Source organism: Cynocephalus volans, chromosome 1 (assembly GCF_027409185.1).
Source record: "Cynocephalus volans isolate mCynVol1 chromosome 1, mCynVol1.pri, whole genome shotgun sequence".
Taxonomy (NCBI): Eukaryota; Metazoa; Chordata; class Mammalia; order Dermoptera; family Cynocephalidae; genus Cynocephalus; species Cynocephalus volans.
In genome coordinates this window covers 159242904-159261672 of record NC_084460.1, presented here as the reverse complement: position 1 = coordinate 159261672, position 18769 = coordinate 159242904, and the positions used below count along the sequence as shown (strand labels likewise).

The 18769-nt window shown below is 33.0% G+C and overlaps 1 protein-coding gene across 1 annotated transcript in view; it reads right to left on the bottom strand.

Moving 5' to 3' along the window:
• ROBO1 (roundabout guidance receptor 1) overlaps positions 1 to 18769 on the bottom strand; it is a 474875-nt gene that overhangs the window by 131395 nt on the left and 324711 nt on the right. Inside the window, exon 3 of the mRNA XM_063077793.1 lies at positions 7565 to 7722. Coding sequence (XP_062933863.1) covers positions 7565 to 7722 — 158 coding nt within the window. The remainder of the gene's footprint in view (positions 1 to 7564; positions 7723 to 18769) is intronic.

Genomic DNA, 18769 nt, shown 5'->3' with positions numbered 1-18769 from the left:
TTTCTAAGCAGTAGGATTTTCAGTGCTGATGCCAGGACAGTGCTGAGCACACCAGGATGGTTGGTCATTCTAAGTTAAAAGCCTTAAGAAAAAGCTACTAAAGATGTTTGTTTGTCATGTTAAAACACACTGAGGCTGTAAATTTTTTCTACATTTTTCAAAGAAGAATGGATAAAATCTTAATTCTGTTATGTGATAAACAGATGAAATTGACAAAAAAATGGTTGCTATTTACACTATGGCATTGATGGAAGTAACTTTCATCATCATCTAAATTATTTTCTTAGTCAACTAAAAAATATTTCTGAGACATAGAGAATATTTGTGACACTCATATCTGAGGACAGGTAGGAAGAGGAATAAAAAATTCAAGGCACAGATTATCTCAAAGAGTAATACAAGTCATTCAAAAATATTTTTTTATCAGCTGAGAATTTCAAACATGATAAGATAACTGTCTTTAAAGCTCTTCTTTTTAAATTCAAAAATAAAACAATTCAAGATAAATGACAAAGGTTATTATAAAGAAAATAATTCTGAAATTTCAGAATTGATTCCAGGCAGAGCTCACTATTTACATTATGTTGTTAATGTGTTAGTTTTTACTATATTTTATTATATCTATACAAAATTACCAAACCACTACATTAGTAACATTTTCTTTAACTCAGTTTCTTACTCATTATATAATTTATAGTAATTCCTTAATCATTTCGGAAATAACTTTTGAAATGGGTACAGCTGAAGCTATGAGAACCTGGCTAATCCATAATTTGAACTGCTAACTATAATGTGCATTCAGTTGAATCATTCACTGGTTCATAATATCTTTTTTAATATAAGTCCTTCTTTCCCTAAATGCCTAATGGTGAACAGTTAATTGTCATTCTTTTTAGATAATCTCTAATATCCCTTTAGACATGGCTTCTGGTCTTCAGAGTAAGTAATTTTAGTTTAACTGAGCTATACTCTTTGGTTGAACTTGATCATTCCTGTGCCACCTTTTGTGAAATTAATAAACCTTTCAAATTTTACAGATCTTTATTATGTTATAGATTTCATTAGCGGACTAATTCTTGAATGTACCAAGCCCAGTTTCAAGACCATCATAACCTCCATTGTGTGAGCTAACCTCTTCGGACTCTTGCAAATTGAAGACAATATTTCACAGTGTAAACCAAGAGATACTGTCAACCTGTGTCGAGATTTGCATTGATTAGTATATTTGGGGTCTTACATATGAAGTAGATTAGGGTCCTATAGAAAATGCTATCAAGGAACAAAAGGCAGGTGTCCTCATTATTGCTTCCACCTTCTCCACCAGCCAATTTGGAGTTAGCTAATTTTGCATTAGCAAAAATTTTAATATTTATCTGACAAGGTTGTTGTGAGGATTAAATAGGTCAATAAACATATAGTTCTTAGAACTGGGCCTGGCACATAGTAAGTGCTACATTAAGTGTTTACTGTCATTATCATCTTCTTCTCCAGGAGACTGAATTGACAAGTATAAGTGTTCCCTAATGGGAAAAAAATAGCTTATTCATTGAGCTTTCAAGTGGATTAAATGAGATAACATAAATCATCTGATATATAGCAGTTTTTCAATATACAACAGCTGTTGTTATTACTATGGTAAATTAATAAATTGTGGTCTTCCTATAATAGCCATTTCTAAAATTTGACATATTTGTCTGAAAATATTCAGATTAAAAAAAGTGAAGTGTTTTTTATTTTCAATTCATTTTCATGGTAGACAGGTGGAAGTGCTAAATACAAGGCCTTTAATGCTAACTTGCAACATTTGATAGACATTTGTTTCACATTTACTATGCACCAAGTATTGAGAATTTACTATTGTTCCTGTAAACATTCACTTACTAATATAAAACAAAAGATTTAATTCCTACTCATCAATTATCATATCTCATTATATAAGTATGTAGAACTATCGTTTTTTAAATATAATGGTATCAATTTCTATCTCACTTTATCATATATTAAGATAAACCATACTAATATAGTTGTTCTAGTTTCATTAATTATCACTTAGGTACAATTTGATATCTTAATATTATAGTTTATAAATACATTTGTTCTTATGCTTACAATAATCAATTAAATAAGTTTTATTTGTAAGCCATCCTCCATGAGAGATTGGCTATTTCCTTCCATCTCTATTCCTGTGGCTACCATCAGGAAGATGTTCATTTAATAGAGAAGCAATAGGAATTATGGGGCACTCATGCTTGGGACATTATAGAGTTTTGTGTGACCTCCAAAAACTGTGCTGATTTGTAGCAAATTTACTTTATCACTAAGATAACAGTATTAAAATTACCCTAGTCAACAAATATAAAATAATTAGGAAAAATTTAAATAAACTTGATAACTTTCCAAAATGTTTTGGCATCAGTAACTCTTTCCTTTCACTTTACTAATGAGTGTTCTCTCCATTCAGAATCCAAAATTATACTAAAATTTTTCTTGGGCCTTTTTAGGTCTACATGTCAGCTTTTATTCCACTTAATCCCATGATTGACCATCCTTATAAATTAGCCCTTTTATAATCCAGGAAAATATTTGTGACATCTACTTTAAACCGTATTTAACTTTTTCTTTAACTCAAAGGCAATTTTAGTTTTTTGACTGATCATAAAATTATTTTTTAATACTTAATATTAGGTTTCTTTTCCAAACTTAATATTCTTTTTTCCACCCTTACAGAATATCTTAAACTTAAATACAATGCTTTTAAAATGTAGTGGGTATACATAAAACATGAAAGTTCTTGCACATCTAAAAGAAGACTTCAGTCCTCTGATTCATTTCCATGAGAAGATTTCATTTATTAATAATGATGGTTATGACTAAGTCTTAAACACATGAAATAAATCAATTTAATCCAGACTGCCAGTTAAACTACTATTTGTAATTCTAAACATAAATACTTATGTCTTGAAAGACAAGTACTATTTTCAGTCTCTTTCAAATTATTTTAAGAAATATGTGCCAAAAAAGTTCTAAAAGCTTCTCATATCATGTAGGAGAATGAGAAAATGTTATTTATATATTACTGGTTTATACTCATTACGGATCTTAAAGTTTGGCTCCGTATCCAGGTCAATGTAAAAAGAAATGACTTAAGAACATCAAAAAATACAGGTGCAGCTACAATTCAATTACATATTTTCCCTTTTTGTAGGGTGTGTCTTTGTTCTCACAGCTGGCAGAGATGTGCATTAAATTTTCAACAAAGAAAGCCACCACATTAAAGAACTCTAGAGATTCCCATAACCAAAATTGTAGCAATAACCATGCAATCTCCAATTGCCTTTCATAAAGATACTATGTGCTTTAATCTCCCGTTCATCTGTATTCAACACATTTTGCAAAGTACATTTACAATAGAAATGAAAACAATCATTTTGACACAAAGCTTAGGAAAGAAGAATCACATAAAATGTCTAATAGCCAACATCTCTCAATAATTTATTTTCATTTTTGAAAAAAAAAGAATTGGAAATAATGTTATGCATTCTGTTTATGTTCTAAGTTGTTTTAATTATTTACTTTTAGTTTTGCCTAAAGGAAGAAAATAAAATAAAAACAATTATGATCTAAATAAGAACAGTGATTTTTGAACCCAAATTGCTGATTTTTAATTTATTCATTTCCCTCAATGTGTAAATGTGCTTTTTACCTCTAGTGTTTTACCAGTTCAACAGTCATAATTTATATAAAACACACAGATGGTCTTAGAAATAGTAAAAGTTTCAGATGTTACAACTTCCTAACATATGGAACACTATCGTGGATCACCATTTTGGCAGCATTTAAATGACTTCAAATTTATTTATACATTAACATCTTGGCATCCTTTCATAGTCATAAATTATCACAATTTCAAATTGTTTGATTCCTGATTGGAGGTTGTTCTTATATTGACTACAATCTGATGGGTAGGGGGACTAGAGCTCTTTAATTAGAGGATAGCATCCCTAATTAAAAAGAGCAAAATAAATGAAGATTCTATAATAAACTAAACATTTTGGCATAAATCACAAAAAGTTAATTTAACTCAATATATAATACAGCAGGAAATTCCAAGAATTTTTAAAAACTCAAATTTAGTGGCTGGCCAGTTATCTTAGTTGGTTAGATCACAGTGTTGTAACACCAAGGCCAAGGGTTCAGATCCCCACACTAGCCAGCCATCAAAAAAAAAAAAGAAAAAAGAAAAATTAGAATTTACTATAGCAATTTTAAACTGTAAATGCCGCAAAAAATTAACACACAGACACATGGGTGGGTGCACAAAACACAACCTTTAAAATTAACTAAGGACTTTCCAAATGTAGAACTACAATCACCTTTATCTTTTATCTACCATATGAGATGCAACACAAAAAGAGTTGTCTACACTCTGTGTCCAATTTCAAATATTCCAGTCTGTCTTGAACCAGTTCAGTGAGGTTTTAACCCCCACCATTCCACTGAAATGACTTTTATCAAGGTCATCTAAGATTGATCACCAAGTTATTAAATCCAGTGCTCTATTCTCAGTCCTCATATTACTTGATCTACCAGCTGCAATCCACTCAGTCACTGCCACCTCCTTAAAACAGTCTTTACTAGGCTGCCCTCTGGTTTTCCCTTCTCATTGACTGCTCCCTTTCAGTTTCCACTGTTCTTTCTGCCTCCTCTTCCTGATAGCTAAGCATTGGACCTCTTTTCCTTTCTCTCTATAATCACTGTCTTGGTGATTTCAGTCTCCTCTCTTTAAATAACTTACACACACTGACAACACCCATATTCATCAGGATAGGCTAGGTTGTGCAGTGGTAAGAAATTCTCAGTGACTGAAAACAACAAAGATTTATTTCTCATTCATTCTCCATGTCCATTATGGGAAGACAGAGTTGTGGGGTGGAAAGTTTTGCTCACATCACTCAGGGGCTCAGGCTCTTGGGGTGTCCTGCATGTATGTTGTAACTTCACTACCTAGAGCATGTGGCTTCCCTGGCTGCATAGCAGTAAAGAGAGAGAATACTCAGGGCTCACTCCAGTACGAGTATTTAATTTCTTTAACTTCCACTCACAACCCATGAAGCTGAAACAGTCAAATAGGTCTGCCCAGCAGCAAGGAAGCTAGGAAGCGGAGTCTTTCATCTGCCCAGAAGGAGAAGAGAACTACAAATAATGGGGACTTGTGTGTCTACCGCAACTTAATTTTTCCTCCAGCCTCAACCTCAACTCTGAATTTATGACTCATATATCCAACTTCCGATTTGACATTTATACTCAGATGTCTAATAAGCATTTCAAAATTACCATGTCTAAGACTGAGCTCCTGATACTTCCCACCCCAAATCTTCTCCTTCTGTAATCCGTTCTCGGCAACCCTATCTTTTCAGTAACTCAGGCCAATCTATTAAGGTAATCCTTGACTCCTCACTTTTTCTCACAAGCCACATCCAATCTGTTAGCAAATTCTGCTGGCTACTGCTTTACAGTTTACCCTGAATCTAACCACTGCTCACTACCTCCCCTCCTAACAGACTGCTTCAAACCAGCATTTATCTCTCGCCTGGAGTACTGCAAAAGTTCCCCGCTGGTCTCACTGCTTCTGCCATTGCCACTCTTCAGTGAGGATTCTGAGAAATCTCTGATGCTTCCCACCTCACTCAGGAAAAGCCAAAGTATTTACAATGTCTGTAAGAACCTACACAGTCTGGCTACTGGTTGCCCCCTGACACTATCTCCCACAAATCTCCCCTTTGCTCACTCTGTTCAACCCACACTGACTCTTTGCTTTTTAGTGAATGTATTAGGTATGCCCCACCTTAGGGTCTTTGAATGTACTGCTTTGTCTGCCTAGAACACCCTTTTTCCAGATACTTGTATTGTTCCTTCCCTCAGTGCTTTCAGGTCTTTATGTGAGGCATTCTCTGATTGCCCTATTTAAAATTTCAGTCCCCTCTTCACTATTTTATATTACTTGTTATAGTTTAACATACTATATATTATACTTATTTATTTTGGTTTTGTCTATATACACACTAGTAGAATGTAAACTCCAGAAGAGTGCTCACTGGTTTTTCTTTAATGCTGCATTAATGCTGCATCTCCAGTGCTGAGAATATTGTCATTCATTGGTATTAAACATACATAAAAGTATGTAATCAGGAAAGACATGAGGGATGTCAGGGATAATAATGGTTTCAATGTGTTTGAATCATCAGGGTAGGAAAATGGAATTACAAATAATTGTCATTAAAAGATCTAGAATATGTTTTTAAGGGCAACATAAACAAGTTTGGCCTATAAAAATATATTCTTATCTTAATCATGGAGAAATTCAAAAGGAATCTGTTATCATTAACCAGAGAAGCATTTATTCCTACATTCCCTAGTCCCCTGTGCTTTTGACTTCATTTTCCAAAGCCAATGTTTATACATATGGTTCACTTTGCCATCTGACTTTTTAGCACCTCTTAAAAGTAGATTTGGGTCATCCTTACCCAATTTGTAGAACTATAAAAATCTTTAGAGACTCATTCTACTCCAGATCAATCCAGGAAAAATACTTGATTTTCTTTCAAGGTCCCTAAAACTTTGTCTACCCCAACCATCTCTACTTTTCTCACTATTTAATTATCATGCTAACCTGCTAACTGGTTGTTCAGAAATAGCGCAAGCATTTATTAGGTTTAGGTGGTCTTTGCTATAACTTTGCTCTTCTACAAATTTACCAGTGACCTTTTCCTCACACATATGTTCTCCTAGGGAACTTCAAATCTTGGCCAAAGAATTCACAAATTACAGATGTCAGTGTGTGCAGAACAAAGGAAACTGAAAGAGAATATTGTACAATTATAAAATCAATGAGAGCTCGTTGACTGAGATGCTTTAGTAAACACCTTACAAGACAACAAGCAATGAAGTCACATACAACCACTGCTGTCAAGAAGAAAATGCATCATGATTTACAACTGATCACATAACTCTCTACGTATATCAGAGCAGGAATTTGAAATCCAATAATCTAGCCACATGCTTTTATTTTGCAATGAGATAAATTCATCATTAACTATCTTTCAGAAGGAGGTTTTATCTTTCAGAAACAATTTTGAACTCCATTGAATAGAAAAGCCAATTAAAAAGGAGAAAGAGACATAAAAACTCTTGAACTGACTTAGGGCACCTTCTGGAAACATACTATACAACTGATTTTTTTTTTTTAAATAAATAGTCTTCACTGTAACACACGGAGATGTTACAAGCCCTGAATTATGATAATAATTAAGTTGTAGATAAAAGTGTTAACTCTAAGACATTAACATATACATTTTACTAATCTCTAAACTAAATGCCATGCATTTTCCTCACTGATTTTCATATCAACACAGGGAGATTGAACTATATTGATTTAAAAAGAAGAACTGAAAATAGGAGCTGTTGCAAGCCGTTAAAGAATCTACTCCATTTTTCTCTTTCTCATGGGTTAATACATGTACAATTAGACCTACAAATGTTCCTTGCAGTTGAATTAAATACTCACAGTTATTCTCTCATCTTTATCATCCAAGGCAGAGCCGTCTTTCTTCCATGAAATGGTGGGTTCTGGGTGGCCTCGTGGAGGCTGGCATTCCATTACTGCAGGCTCCCCTACTGCCACCATGACATCGGAAGGGTTTTGCCTGAAGTCATCCCGTAGTACTGTAGGAACAAGATTAAATTATTATACTAAATGGAAATGCATACAATCCTTATCTCTGAACTTCAGCAAAAGAGACATTTATTATAATAAACTACTGCTAATAGTTATGGCAATGTAACTTTAAGAATCTATATCTAGTTAGTTCAGTTCGTTAGAGCACAGCATTGCAACACCAAGGTCAAGGGCTCGGATCCCTGTACTGGCCAGCTGCAATAAAAAAAAAAAAAAAAAAAAAGGAATCTATATCTACTTACACACATCTGCAATTTAATAAAGATGTGTGACCTTAAGCATACACAAGAATTTCATATTCATTATAGGCCAGCTGTCAAGTCTATTCTGCTGCTTAGTGCTCTCTCACAGTTAGCCTTCGGCTTATCTTTAACTTGTATATTTTCTGCCCACTGTCTTCATTTTTCTCACCCATGTGCTAATGAGTAAAATTGAATCCTCCTTTTACCTGTTTGACACCTAGAGATGAGGCTTCCTATAATTAAATGAATTATATATGAGGGGTCTGCAGAAAGTTCATGGAAACATTTATAAAGTCAATTTTTCACAAACTTTTTGAAATACCCTCATACGCATACAAACAAAAATATTTAACCCAAAAATAAAGACACTTCCAAGCATCAACATGCATTTGAGATATTTTACAGCTATGTAAAATTTGTGTATAAGATTATGTAATCATTATAATTTAAATAAGTTCATTATAAAAACTTTAGAGATATTTGCAGAGCAACCACATTCAAAATCATTGTCTGTTTTTCCATTATCAGCGAAAGTCTTAGAAAGCACCAATACTGACAACAGCACTTCTACCAATAGCTCTTTTTATGTTCCAACTTGTTGAGGCGGTTTTTTTTTTTTTTTTTTTTTTTTCTGTTGTGCATGATGTCAATTAATTCTTAAACCTATTCAGGAGAAGATTAGCCCCATTTTTACTATCAATCTTACATTTTAAAGGAGGAAACAATCCATTACTGTAATCTCAATTGGATACTAATACAATAGTAACATACCATAAAACAAGCTGTATTATTCATTTTGTAACTATCGGAATAAAATGTGAAAAATAAACCAAATATGTATTTCAAAAATAGTTCACACAGTAAAATTATCCTTAGTATCTCATTAATGTCAAGAGATCATGAATTAATTGAGATTGGTCAGTCTTAAATCACAACTTTGTTGTTTACTAGACATGTACTCTTGAACACATTACTTAATACTTTTGTTTCCTTATTTACAAAACAAGATGGAGATACAGACTTCAATGCAAAATCTAATACATAGTTATCTTTCCCCTTCCCCATTTTCCTTGATCCATTGTGTAACAAAATGTGAACCACTTTAGTAACCTAACTTAATATGGTACTTAAAGTGTTTATTCATATGGTAAGTGCATAGATTTGGAGGGATAAATGTTTTTTATCTTTTAAAGTCTATCAAAGTGAATATTTGATACTACAATTTTGTACAGGAATGGATGTCTTTCTATTCCAATGGCATTTACAAATATTTTTATGGATGGGGTACTACAATGTAAAAAACTTATGCTCAAACTGTTATTTCAAAAATCACTCTTAAATTTTGGTTTCAAAACCTCAACCAAGTTTAGAGGCTTACAAAAACCTATATTTTTCTCTTGCAATTCTTTACTTTTCTTTGCTCAATACCAACTAAGTATGTACATACATCTGAGTAAGCCATAATATCCTCTCAAAAACACCCCCTATTTTTTAATCTGCAAATTGAAACAACTTGGGCACAATATAACTATATTAAGACTTGGAAAATACTGCTTTAAAGAGGAGACTTGTTTCGTTGCCTTTAGAAACAACAGTATAGGGAAAAAGAAAAGGAAATATGATCGCACCAAACTTATAACTTTAACTTCAATACTGCACACTCTTAATAAAACATATACAAAGCTAAACCTTATAGATATGAAAATCCAGCTACTGTTACCACATAATAAAATAACAGAGTATAAAGACTTCCACTATTTATAAGCTTATATTATTATTAGGTGTTAAAAATGTGTCACAAATGAAATGTAGGGTTTACAGAAAAAGCAAATGAATTAACAAGCAATATGTGCCTGTGCTGGATCACATTATTAATCTATGAAAACACCTCTGAAAAGTTTTAACACCCTTGAAACACCCAAAAGTAAAATACTTTTCAAATAAAAGTAAATAAATTGCACAATTTTTCTATGCAGTAAGCTTAAAACCAAGATTGTAATACAATATCTTATTTACAAATTGAGATCATAATCTCAAATAAACCAATGAATAATAAAATGTCTTACAAAAATATCAAAGGTCTAACTCAGAAAAATCAAGTGTTTTTTTTCCCATTAATTAGGTTATTTGGGCTTTTACAGCATATAATGAAAAGCTCACAAAATGTAATCCATTAAAGATTGTTGCTTAGATAATGCTCATGTAATTATTTTTGCAGCTGTAAAGCATAAAATCTCAGTATTGTCTTTTGCTATAGGCAATCCTGCATAAAGTTATGAATTTAAGATTTTATTTTCTCTCTTCTGTAGGGCAGTTTTTTCTTCCTTATACTTATCCTGAACATTTCCTTTTGGTGAAAAAATAGCATGAACTTTTAGTCAAATTGCTTAATTTTCTTAATTCATGTGTATTTTTAAGTCACTGAAATAAAAGTCAAATTCAAATGATTGGCAGCATATTAGCGGAAAAACCAACAGCATCCATAAACATTACCAAGTACAGATCTTTTTAATTAGCTCTCCTTTCTCCTCTAGAATCTCTATTAATCAAAGTGCATATTTTTTAATGTTTGTTAATTGGAATAGTATAAAATTCTAAAATTCAGAACTGAATTTTCAAAAAGAATGTTTAATATTGATTTGAAAAAAGGGCAAGTAACATATATAGTATATCCAAGTAGAAATCACTTAAAAAGGTGTTAAACCGCAGTTGCCCCCAATACTATAATAATGATATATTTCTTCAATACATATGTAGTTTTATTTTATGTGCACAAGTTAGTGCCCATAATTTGGCTCAATAGCTTTCCATTTTTTCACTCTGTTAAATTAGAGAAAACATAAGCTTTATTGAATCTTTGAATCTCCTGGAATTTACTCTTCTTAAAAAAATGATTAACTAAAATCAATCCTTTAAAACATAACAAAGCATATAATCATTTGTTTTCCTGAACAGCTTTCTATCAATTTTAATACAATTCTCAAAATAAGTGAACATGTTTTCAGAACAGAATACTAAAATTCAGTGGTGTCTTTGCAATCTATCTGGGTGATGTTGAGAAGATAGGGACAAATCAGGAAAAAAAACAGGTAAACAGAAACCATTCCAAGTACTAAAGAGACTTCAATATTTTTAAAACACTCTTTGATTTGCATTTCCCAGATGCTGAGTGATGTTGAGCATTTTTTCATGTGTGTGTTGGCCATTCGTATATCTTCCTTTGAAAAATGCCTATTCAGCTCCTTTGCCCATTTTTTAATTGGGTTATTTGTTTTTTTGATGTAAAGTTGTTTGAGTTCCTTGTATATTCTGGATATTAATTCTTTGTTAAGACAAGTGAACAGATATGATGTGGGGGGAGAGGGGAGAAGGGGAAAGGAAAGGGTAAAGGGTCATGAAAATCAACTACAATGTCTACTGAGAAGTTAAAAAAAAAAAAAAAAAGCCTGAAAAAAACCCACTCTTTAACAGCATTGTAGGAAATTTGAGAACTGAAACATAACATTATAGAACAGGCAAAGGGCTTTGACAACATCTAATCCATCCCATAAATAGAGGCAACTGAGTCCTAGGAAACTTTGCCACTAGCTTGTGTTATTTATCAGAAAGAGAACAGAAGAAAACCCAGGTATCCTGATTTACCAATGCATTGTCCATGCTCCGCTGTACTGTAAAATGCATTTCTCCTATGTAATCCACTATATTTCCAACAAATTTCCTCCACTACTGCAGAAGTGTTCACTTATGGTGATTGTTCATCACTGTGCTGCAGTCTCTTGACTATTCAATCCTGGAAGGCTTGAGTGCTCGTCAAATTAATTTTGTGCCCTGATCATGTGGTGAACATCTGTGAACTACAATGCCTTCAGCTTCATGAATCCTAGAATCTTGGTGCAGTTAAAGGCCTGAGAGATTGTATGATCCAAATTTTTTTTTTTTTTTTAGAAATTAATTAATTAAGGCTCCTTAGGGGGACAGGAGCATGTTAGCAATATAATAATGTTAGCAATGGTTGATACTTATTGAACATTTATTGTGTAAGGAATTGTACTAAGTATCAACTCATTTAATTCTCATAACAAACCTGTGTTAAAGTGAATATAGTTGTTTTATTTCACAAATGAAGAATTTTAAAGGCCTTAGTAGCTAAGCTAAAACACAGATCACAGTCCATAAAGGACTCTTTTCTACCAAGTTGCCCAACTATCTATCTGGTCATGTCTTTACACAGTGTTCACAATTTTAAATACACAAGTGTCATGATATAATTAATATTCCAGTCTCTTTCCACTGGAACAGAAGTTAAATAAGAAACTTCCCTCCTGACAGCCATATGGCTATCTTCGAATATATTCTGCATTCCTATATTTTCTCAGATTTTTTTCGTGTTTGGAAGAGGTCACCTTACACTTTAGTGGCAGTATTGAGTATTAGAATTTATTATTTAGGATACATATGATTTTCTACTTCTTATCAATGATTGTTTTATTTCAACCACAAAATGACTGAAAAAGCTGTACAACAATAAGTGTTTCAATGAAATAGAGGCACTTTAATTAGAAGTGAGTATCTTGGGAAGATAATATGTAGTCTTGGTGTTTATTTTTTCATTTTTTCAATGAAACCTTGCAGAAAAATAGTAAACTCTCGTGAACTGGAAAGAAAAAAAAATCAACAAAATCCTTAAAAATAGGGTATATTTGAGAAGAAAATAAATGGAATACTTTTTACTTTGGTAATAAAGTGTATTACCAAAGATAACTCTGTAGATGCCCAGTAATACCTCTGTTGCAATATACTTGTATTACTCCATTTTTGTGTTGCTATCACAGAATACCTGAGACCGCGTAGTTTATAAAGAACAGAGGTTTATTTGGCTCACGATTCTGGGACAGTTGCATTTGGTGCAGGCCTCAGGCTGCTTCTACTCTTGGTGAAAAATGGCAGGGCAGCTAGCAGGTGCAAGATAGTATGGGAAGAGGAAACAAGAGAGCGATAGAGAGAAAGGGAAGATTCCAGGCTCTTTTTACCAATCAGTTCTCACTGGAAATAACAGAGAGAGAACTCAGTCTCTACTCCTCACTTCCAGGGAAGGCATTAATCTATTCATGACAGATCTGCCTCCATGACCCAAACACTTGCCAACGCTGCCACGTTGGGGATCAGATTTCAACACGGACTTTGGGGGAACAACATATCCAAACTCCTTTCCCACTTGAATGAATTACTAAGTTTTGTATAACATTAGTAACTTACTATGTTCTGCGGTAGAGAATACAACTAAGTTCTGAAGAAAGATCAGCATGGGCTATACCAATACATCTGATATGATGTAATATGAAAGGCCACAAGAAACCAAGAAAAAATTTTGGTGAAGGAGGGCTAGACTATAGAAAAGCCTGATAGAGGCAAACAGCAAATAAAATATCAACTCTGAACAAAACAAAACAAAACAAAAAAACAAACTACATCAATACCATTTTAATTATTTTCAAAATTACTAATCACTTACCTAGTTTTTAATTTTGAGTAGAGAATACATTACTCACTTCTATAATAATTCTAGTTCTCTGTCTGAATGCCAGCTTACATGCTGTGGTAAATAAATGTTATTTAACTTCAAAATAACTATAACTCTTTCGTTTAATACATCTGTACTGACCAATATACTTTGGCCCTGGCAGCTATGCTTAAACTCTTGTGTTTTCTTTGTGGTGAAGTAAATATTAAATACTGATGTCTGACAAAAAAAAATTAATATTCACTTTGCTGGGAAAAGGTAATACAAGAGGATTTCACTGCAGGTTATTTTGAATTAAGAGATATGTTTTGAGAGCTGGATAAAAACTATATTATAAAAGGCTTCTATAATTATTTGCATTCCCACTTTTTAGCTCACAACATTGCCAAGAAGAACTATTATCTGGCATACAATTGTGTTCAAAACTCCTTAACATTTCTTAAAATAAATTAATAACTCTAAACTTTTAAAAATATTCCAAGAAAAAGGATGAATGTACAGAAAGATGACTTATTCCACTGAAGAGAAAAATTAAAATAACATGTACAATAGTATTCCGTGAAGTATGATCCATCTTACACCACCATCTTCTCAAGCTTAGAAATTTGCTTTTAAAAATGATGCATGCGAACATCAATTCTATATGTTACGATTTAATCATAACTGTTTCCTAAAAGATATGTATTTACTTTCTAAAATTTGACACTAAATATATCTATCACTATTCTTCAATAACTATGTCATCCTCGACTTGATATTTATAGCATACAACTACTTTTAAACCTTAAATTATTTTAACCCCAGAAGAAAATATGCTGGTAGAAGTACTAATTTTCTTAACTACTAAAGCTTTTTGAATATTTCACAAATTTCTTGTGGTCTATCCTAGGAAAACAATACTTTTTTCTTTTTTCCCAAAATTAAACATTCTTAAAATGTTCTGTAGTACGGATGGATATCAAACATCATGCAACCTTAACTAACAATGAATATGAGCCATTGCAAATAGAATGAGAAGCTACTGTGAGAATAAAAGTAATTAGCAATTTGTTTGTTTCTTTAGATAATGTATGATGGTGGATTGTGCTATCTTAAACACAGTTGCATGGACTGCAGCAATAGGGGAATGTTGTCTCTGGTTTTTTAATAGTTAGAATTATTTCCAGATTGGGTCTAAGTTGAAATCATATTCCCATTTGGCAGAATCATGGACACCATAATAAGACTTCGTGTATTGCTGTACCGTATACTCCCTAGTGTTTATTACAATGGCACTAAGTCATCAAGACAAACAGAAGGTATGCTTGGTATATTAGATTTAAGTTAAAAGCTGTAATGTATTCCAGAGAAAAGTATACATTAATAAAGTTCAACATTTAAATAGTTAATATTCAGCAGACTTAAAAGTGAGAGATTATTAAAAAATACACCACCAAAGTAAGTCAAATTGCTAAATTTTTATGTTCTAACTTAAAGATGTCAGTCACTTACTTGATATTTATATTTTATACACTTTAAATTATAAATGAAATGGATTTATTAATGAAAAATGCAACATTTATAGAATACATTTTATATGGATATTATCTGTAGATATGTTTGTTTATGAGTCAAAAAACCTCTCAGAAATCAGGAATTTCAGAATCACAACATATATTCTTCCACTATTCTTTAATTTTAATAGGTTTATTCATAATGACTCAATTATTTCCACCCCAAACAGAGAGTTTTACACTCTATCTTGATAGGGCTATTATGAGAGCTAATTATTTAATGTTTATACAGGACTTGCCATTTATATGGTGCATTACATCTGCAGAGAAGTATTGCTATTAGTCACTATGGAAGGAATTGCCAAATTTCTCAGCTGCCAGTACAAATGGAAAGAAGGACAAAGAATGCCATTGATGGGGGTTTCTAAGTGCCAGAGCAAAAGTCACACTCAGGAGTAGCCTGGCAGGGTTAAAAAAACACAGACAAAATGAGGATATCTGAGCTATGGGACCTTGATTAGGGCAAGACAAGCATGCATTCTTTCTTTCATAAAAATCCAACTTTCTATTTAGCACCCTGGACTGGAGAGAGGCCTCAACCAAAGGAATGTACGTCTGTATTTATTGCTTGGCTCTTTGTATCTGAAGGTCAGCTCCACGAGAACAGGACATTTGTCTTTATCACCTCTATATCTTCAGTCCCCAGAACAATGCCCAAGGCATAGTAGAAATCCAGTAAATGTTTACAATACACTTTCTATGCTCTCCTTATTAGATATGAAATGGCAGCTTAAATTGGCATGAGTCCTGCACTCATGGTGACTGAGGTATAAGCGGGTAGAGTACTTGTACAGTCTGCCCTCCATATCTGTGGGCTCTCCATCCATTGATTCAACCAACTGAGAATTGAAAATACAGGGGGAAAAAATTATGGTTGTATCTATACTGAACATGTACAGACTATTTTTTCTTGTCATTATGCCCTAAACAATTCAGTATAACAACGATTTACATAGCATTTACATTGTATTAGATATTATAAGTAATCTAGAGATATTTTAAAGTATACAGGAGGATGTGCATAGGTGATGTGCAAATAATAGGACATTTTATATCAAGGACTTGAGCATCTGTGGATTTTGGTATCGTCAGTGGGTCCTGGAACCAAACCCCCTCGAAAACCCCTCAAAGGGAAGACTGTACAATCCCCCTCAAAGGGAAGACTGTACAACTAATTGTGATGCACGCCATGAAGGAAAAGGATAGAATGCTGTCTGAGAGAAAAATGAGAAATATAATTTGGTTTGGAGGTAAGGGAATGCTGAGAAAGTAACAGTTAAACTGAAGCCTGAAAATGAGTAAAACTTAACCTAGAGAAATGCATTCCAGGCAGAGAAAAAAATCCAGATTGAAGAAAAAGCCTGGGACACTAAAGAAACTTTAAAAGACTTGGACCCTGTGTAGTGGGACTGGGTGACAGCAACGCAACACAAACTTGTTAGGGAAGGTAGGGGCCAGATTTGCTGTGCACAGCAGCCATGTTAAAGGGTCAGCTTTTATTGTAATTCTCATGAGAAACCACTGAAGTCTTAAGCAAACTAGTCTTATAATGGAATTCTCATATTTAAATGTTCATTCTAGCAGCTTCGTGAATGAGATGGAGAGGAAATTAAGAAAAGAAGTGGAGAGATCAATTAGAGGGTTGTTGCAGTAATTAAGGAAAAAACGATGATGGTTTTATACTATTATGATGATATTAGATTTGGCACAATGGGGACAGATTAAAGGTGAATTTTGGAGGTAAAATTTGAGATGACTTCTTGAGGGGTGAAGTTAACAAAGAGAAAGATGTTAACAATAACTCCCAGGTTTCTGATTTCAGTAGCTATACATGCCATTTTTAAGGTATAGGAGAATATACAGACAATATAAACTAAGCCCTTCCATGAGGAGGAATTGGAAAACATAAGATTCTTATTTTTTTTTTAAAAAAAGACATGGTTTGAGAGTATAGTTTAATACAAAAATTATTTCAGTGATTTAAAAGTATGATGGTCTCAAATTCTGCCCCTTGGTATTTAAGACAGGATTGATATTGACCTATTTAGACCTTTATGCTGCTATATTCCAAATCTCAATTGCTAACTGATAATATCCCTTGATCAAATAATCTATAATTTTAGCATGATAAATTGTTTGATGCATATTACATTTTTTACTGACTGAAAAACTAAAAAAACCTAATATATTTTAATTTTGTATATGTATATATACACATGAGTGTTTACGTAAGCATGTGTATGTATGATTGTATATATATGTGATATATATAATCATTAATCACTGATATGTTGTGATGGTATCCACACTTAGCAGCAAGTTATAGTAAAACCTCACTCAGTTATTTTGCTGGGAGAATGAAAATAACTCAAAACATTATGGATTGCATAAGTTAAAATTAATTTAAGAGATAAAAAAATCAATAACATATTAAAGGATATGGAATATTGATATTTAAGGATAAGAGGATAACATATTAAATATTATATAATTAGAATAATCAAAAAGTTCACATTTATCAAAAATTTATAAAACCTCTAAATTGTATGTAAAATTCCCTGGAATTATGCTGAATTCCCAAGTTCTTAAAGATTTTATTTGTGATTCACTCACTCATTCATTCATTCATTCAATAAAAGTACAATAAAAGGCATTGCTTGGTGGTGGTAGCTAATGAGATAAAACAGACAAGGTCTCTGCTTTCAGGGCACTTTTCCAGGTTTTTGCTCTATCTTCTTTCGTGTGTGTGTGTGTGTGTGGTTGTTTGTGTGGCACAGAATGCTTTGTTCAATAGAAACTTTAGGCAAAATGTCTAATGTGCAAAATAGATAAAACGGAATACTGTTCACTTCCCCATCTGGGGCTGTCCTGTGGAAGAATCGAGGTCTAGTGGTCATTGAGATAAAGCTCAAAAGTCACTAGTAAGAAACAATAGCAACATAACAGGAGCAACAGCTCATATTCACTACACTCATGCCAAGTGTCGACAGTATTCTAAGGGTTTTACATGTACTAATTCATTTAATGCTCACAGTTAACTCATGGGGGGGGGTACCATTATCATCCTCATTTTACAGATAGGTAAAGTGATGTAAGAGAGATTAAATAAATTTCTCTAATTCCTATAGAGTTCTATAGTATGCAGCTAGTAAGTGATCAGTTTGGGATCTGGACCTAGATTCTGTTGGACATCACAGCCTGCACTTTTAGCTCTAAACTCTCTTGATCCTTTTAGGATATACACCGACCTGAGTCTTTCTCCTTGTGGTTTATAAGGGAATTCCACTTTCGTTCCATTTCAAAATACATCCAGCTGAAGAAGCACTGTCACCTTGAACTGAAATGTGGAGTGTCATTTCTAGCATTTAAAATAATACCTAAAAATAGGCCTACACTATGATAGCTTATAAAATCACAACTTTATGTAATCTAAGTACAACCTCTTCTACTTCTCCTCCAGCTCCCAATTGCAAATGAGGACACAAAGTCAGGTGATGAAAGGACTCAAGTTTTTACTATGAGTTACTGGACCATATACACGATTAGATCCTACAACAACTGTTTTCATCCTTTATTTTCCTAAAGATAGATATATTTTTTAAGTGACTGAAAAAGACTAGAATGTTTTCTAATTAAAATATTTGCTGGGAAACAAAGGCGGTTGTAAAACAAACACACCTACACGCTTCTTTACCCTCTCTAGCACATGACACAGCAG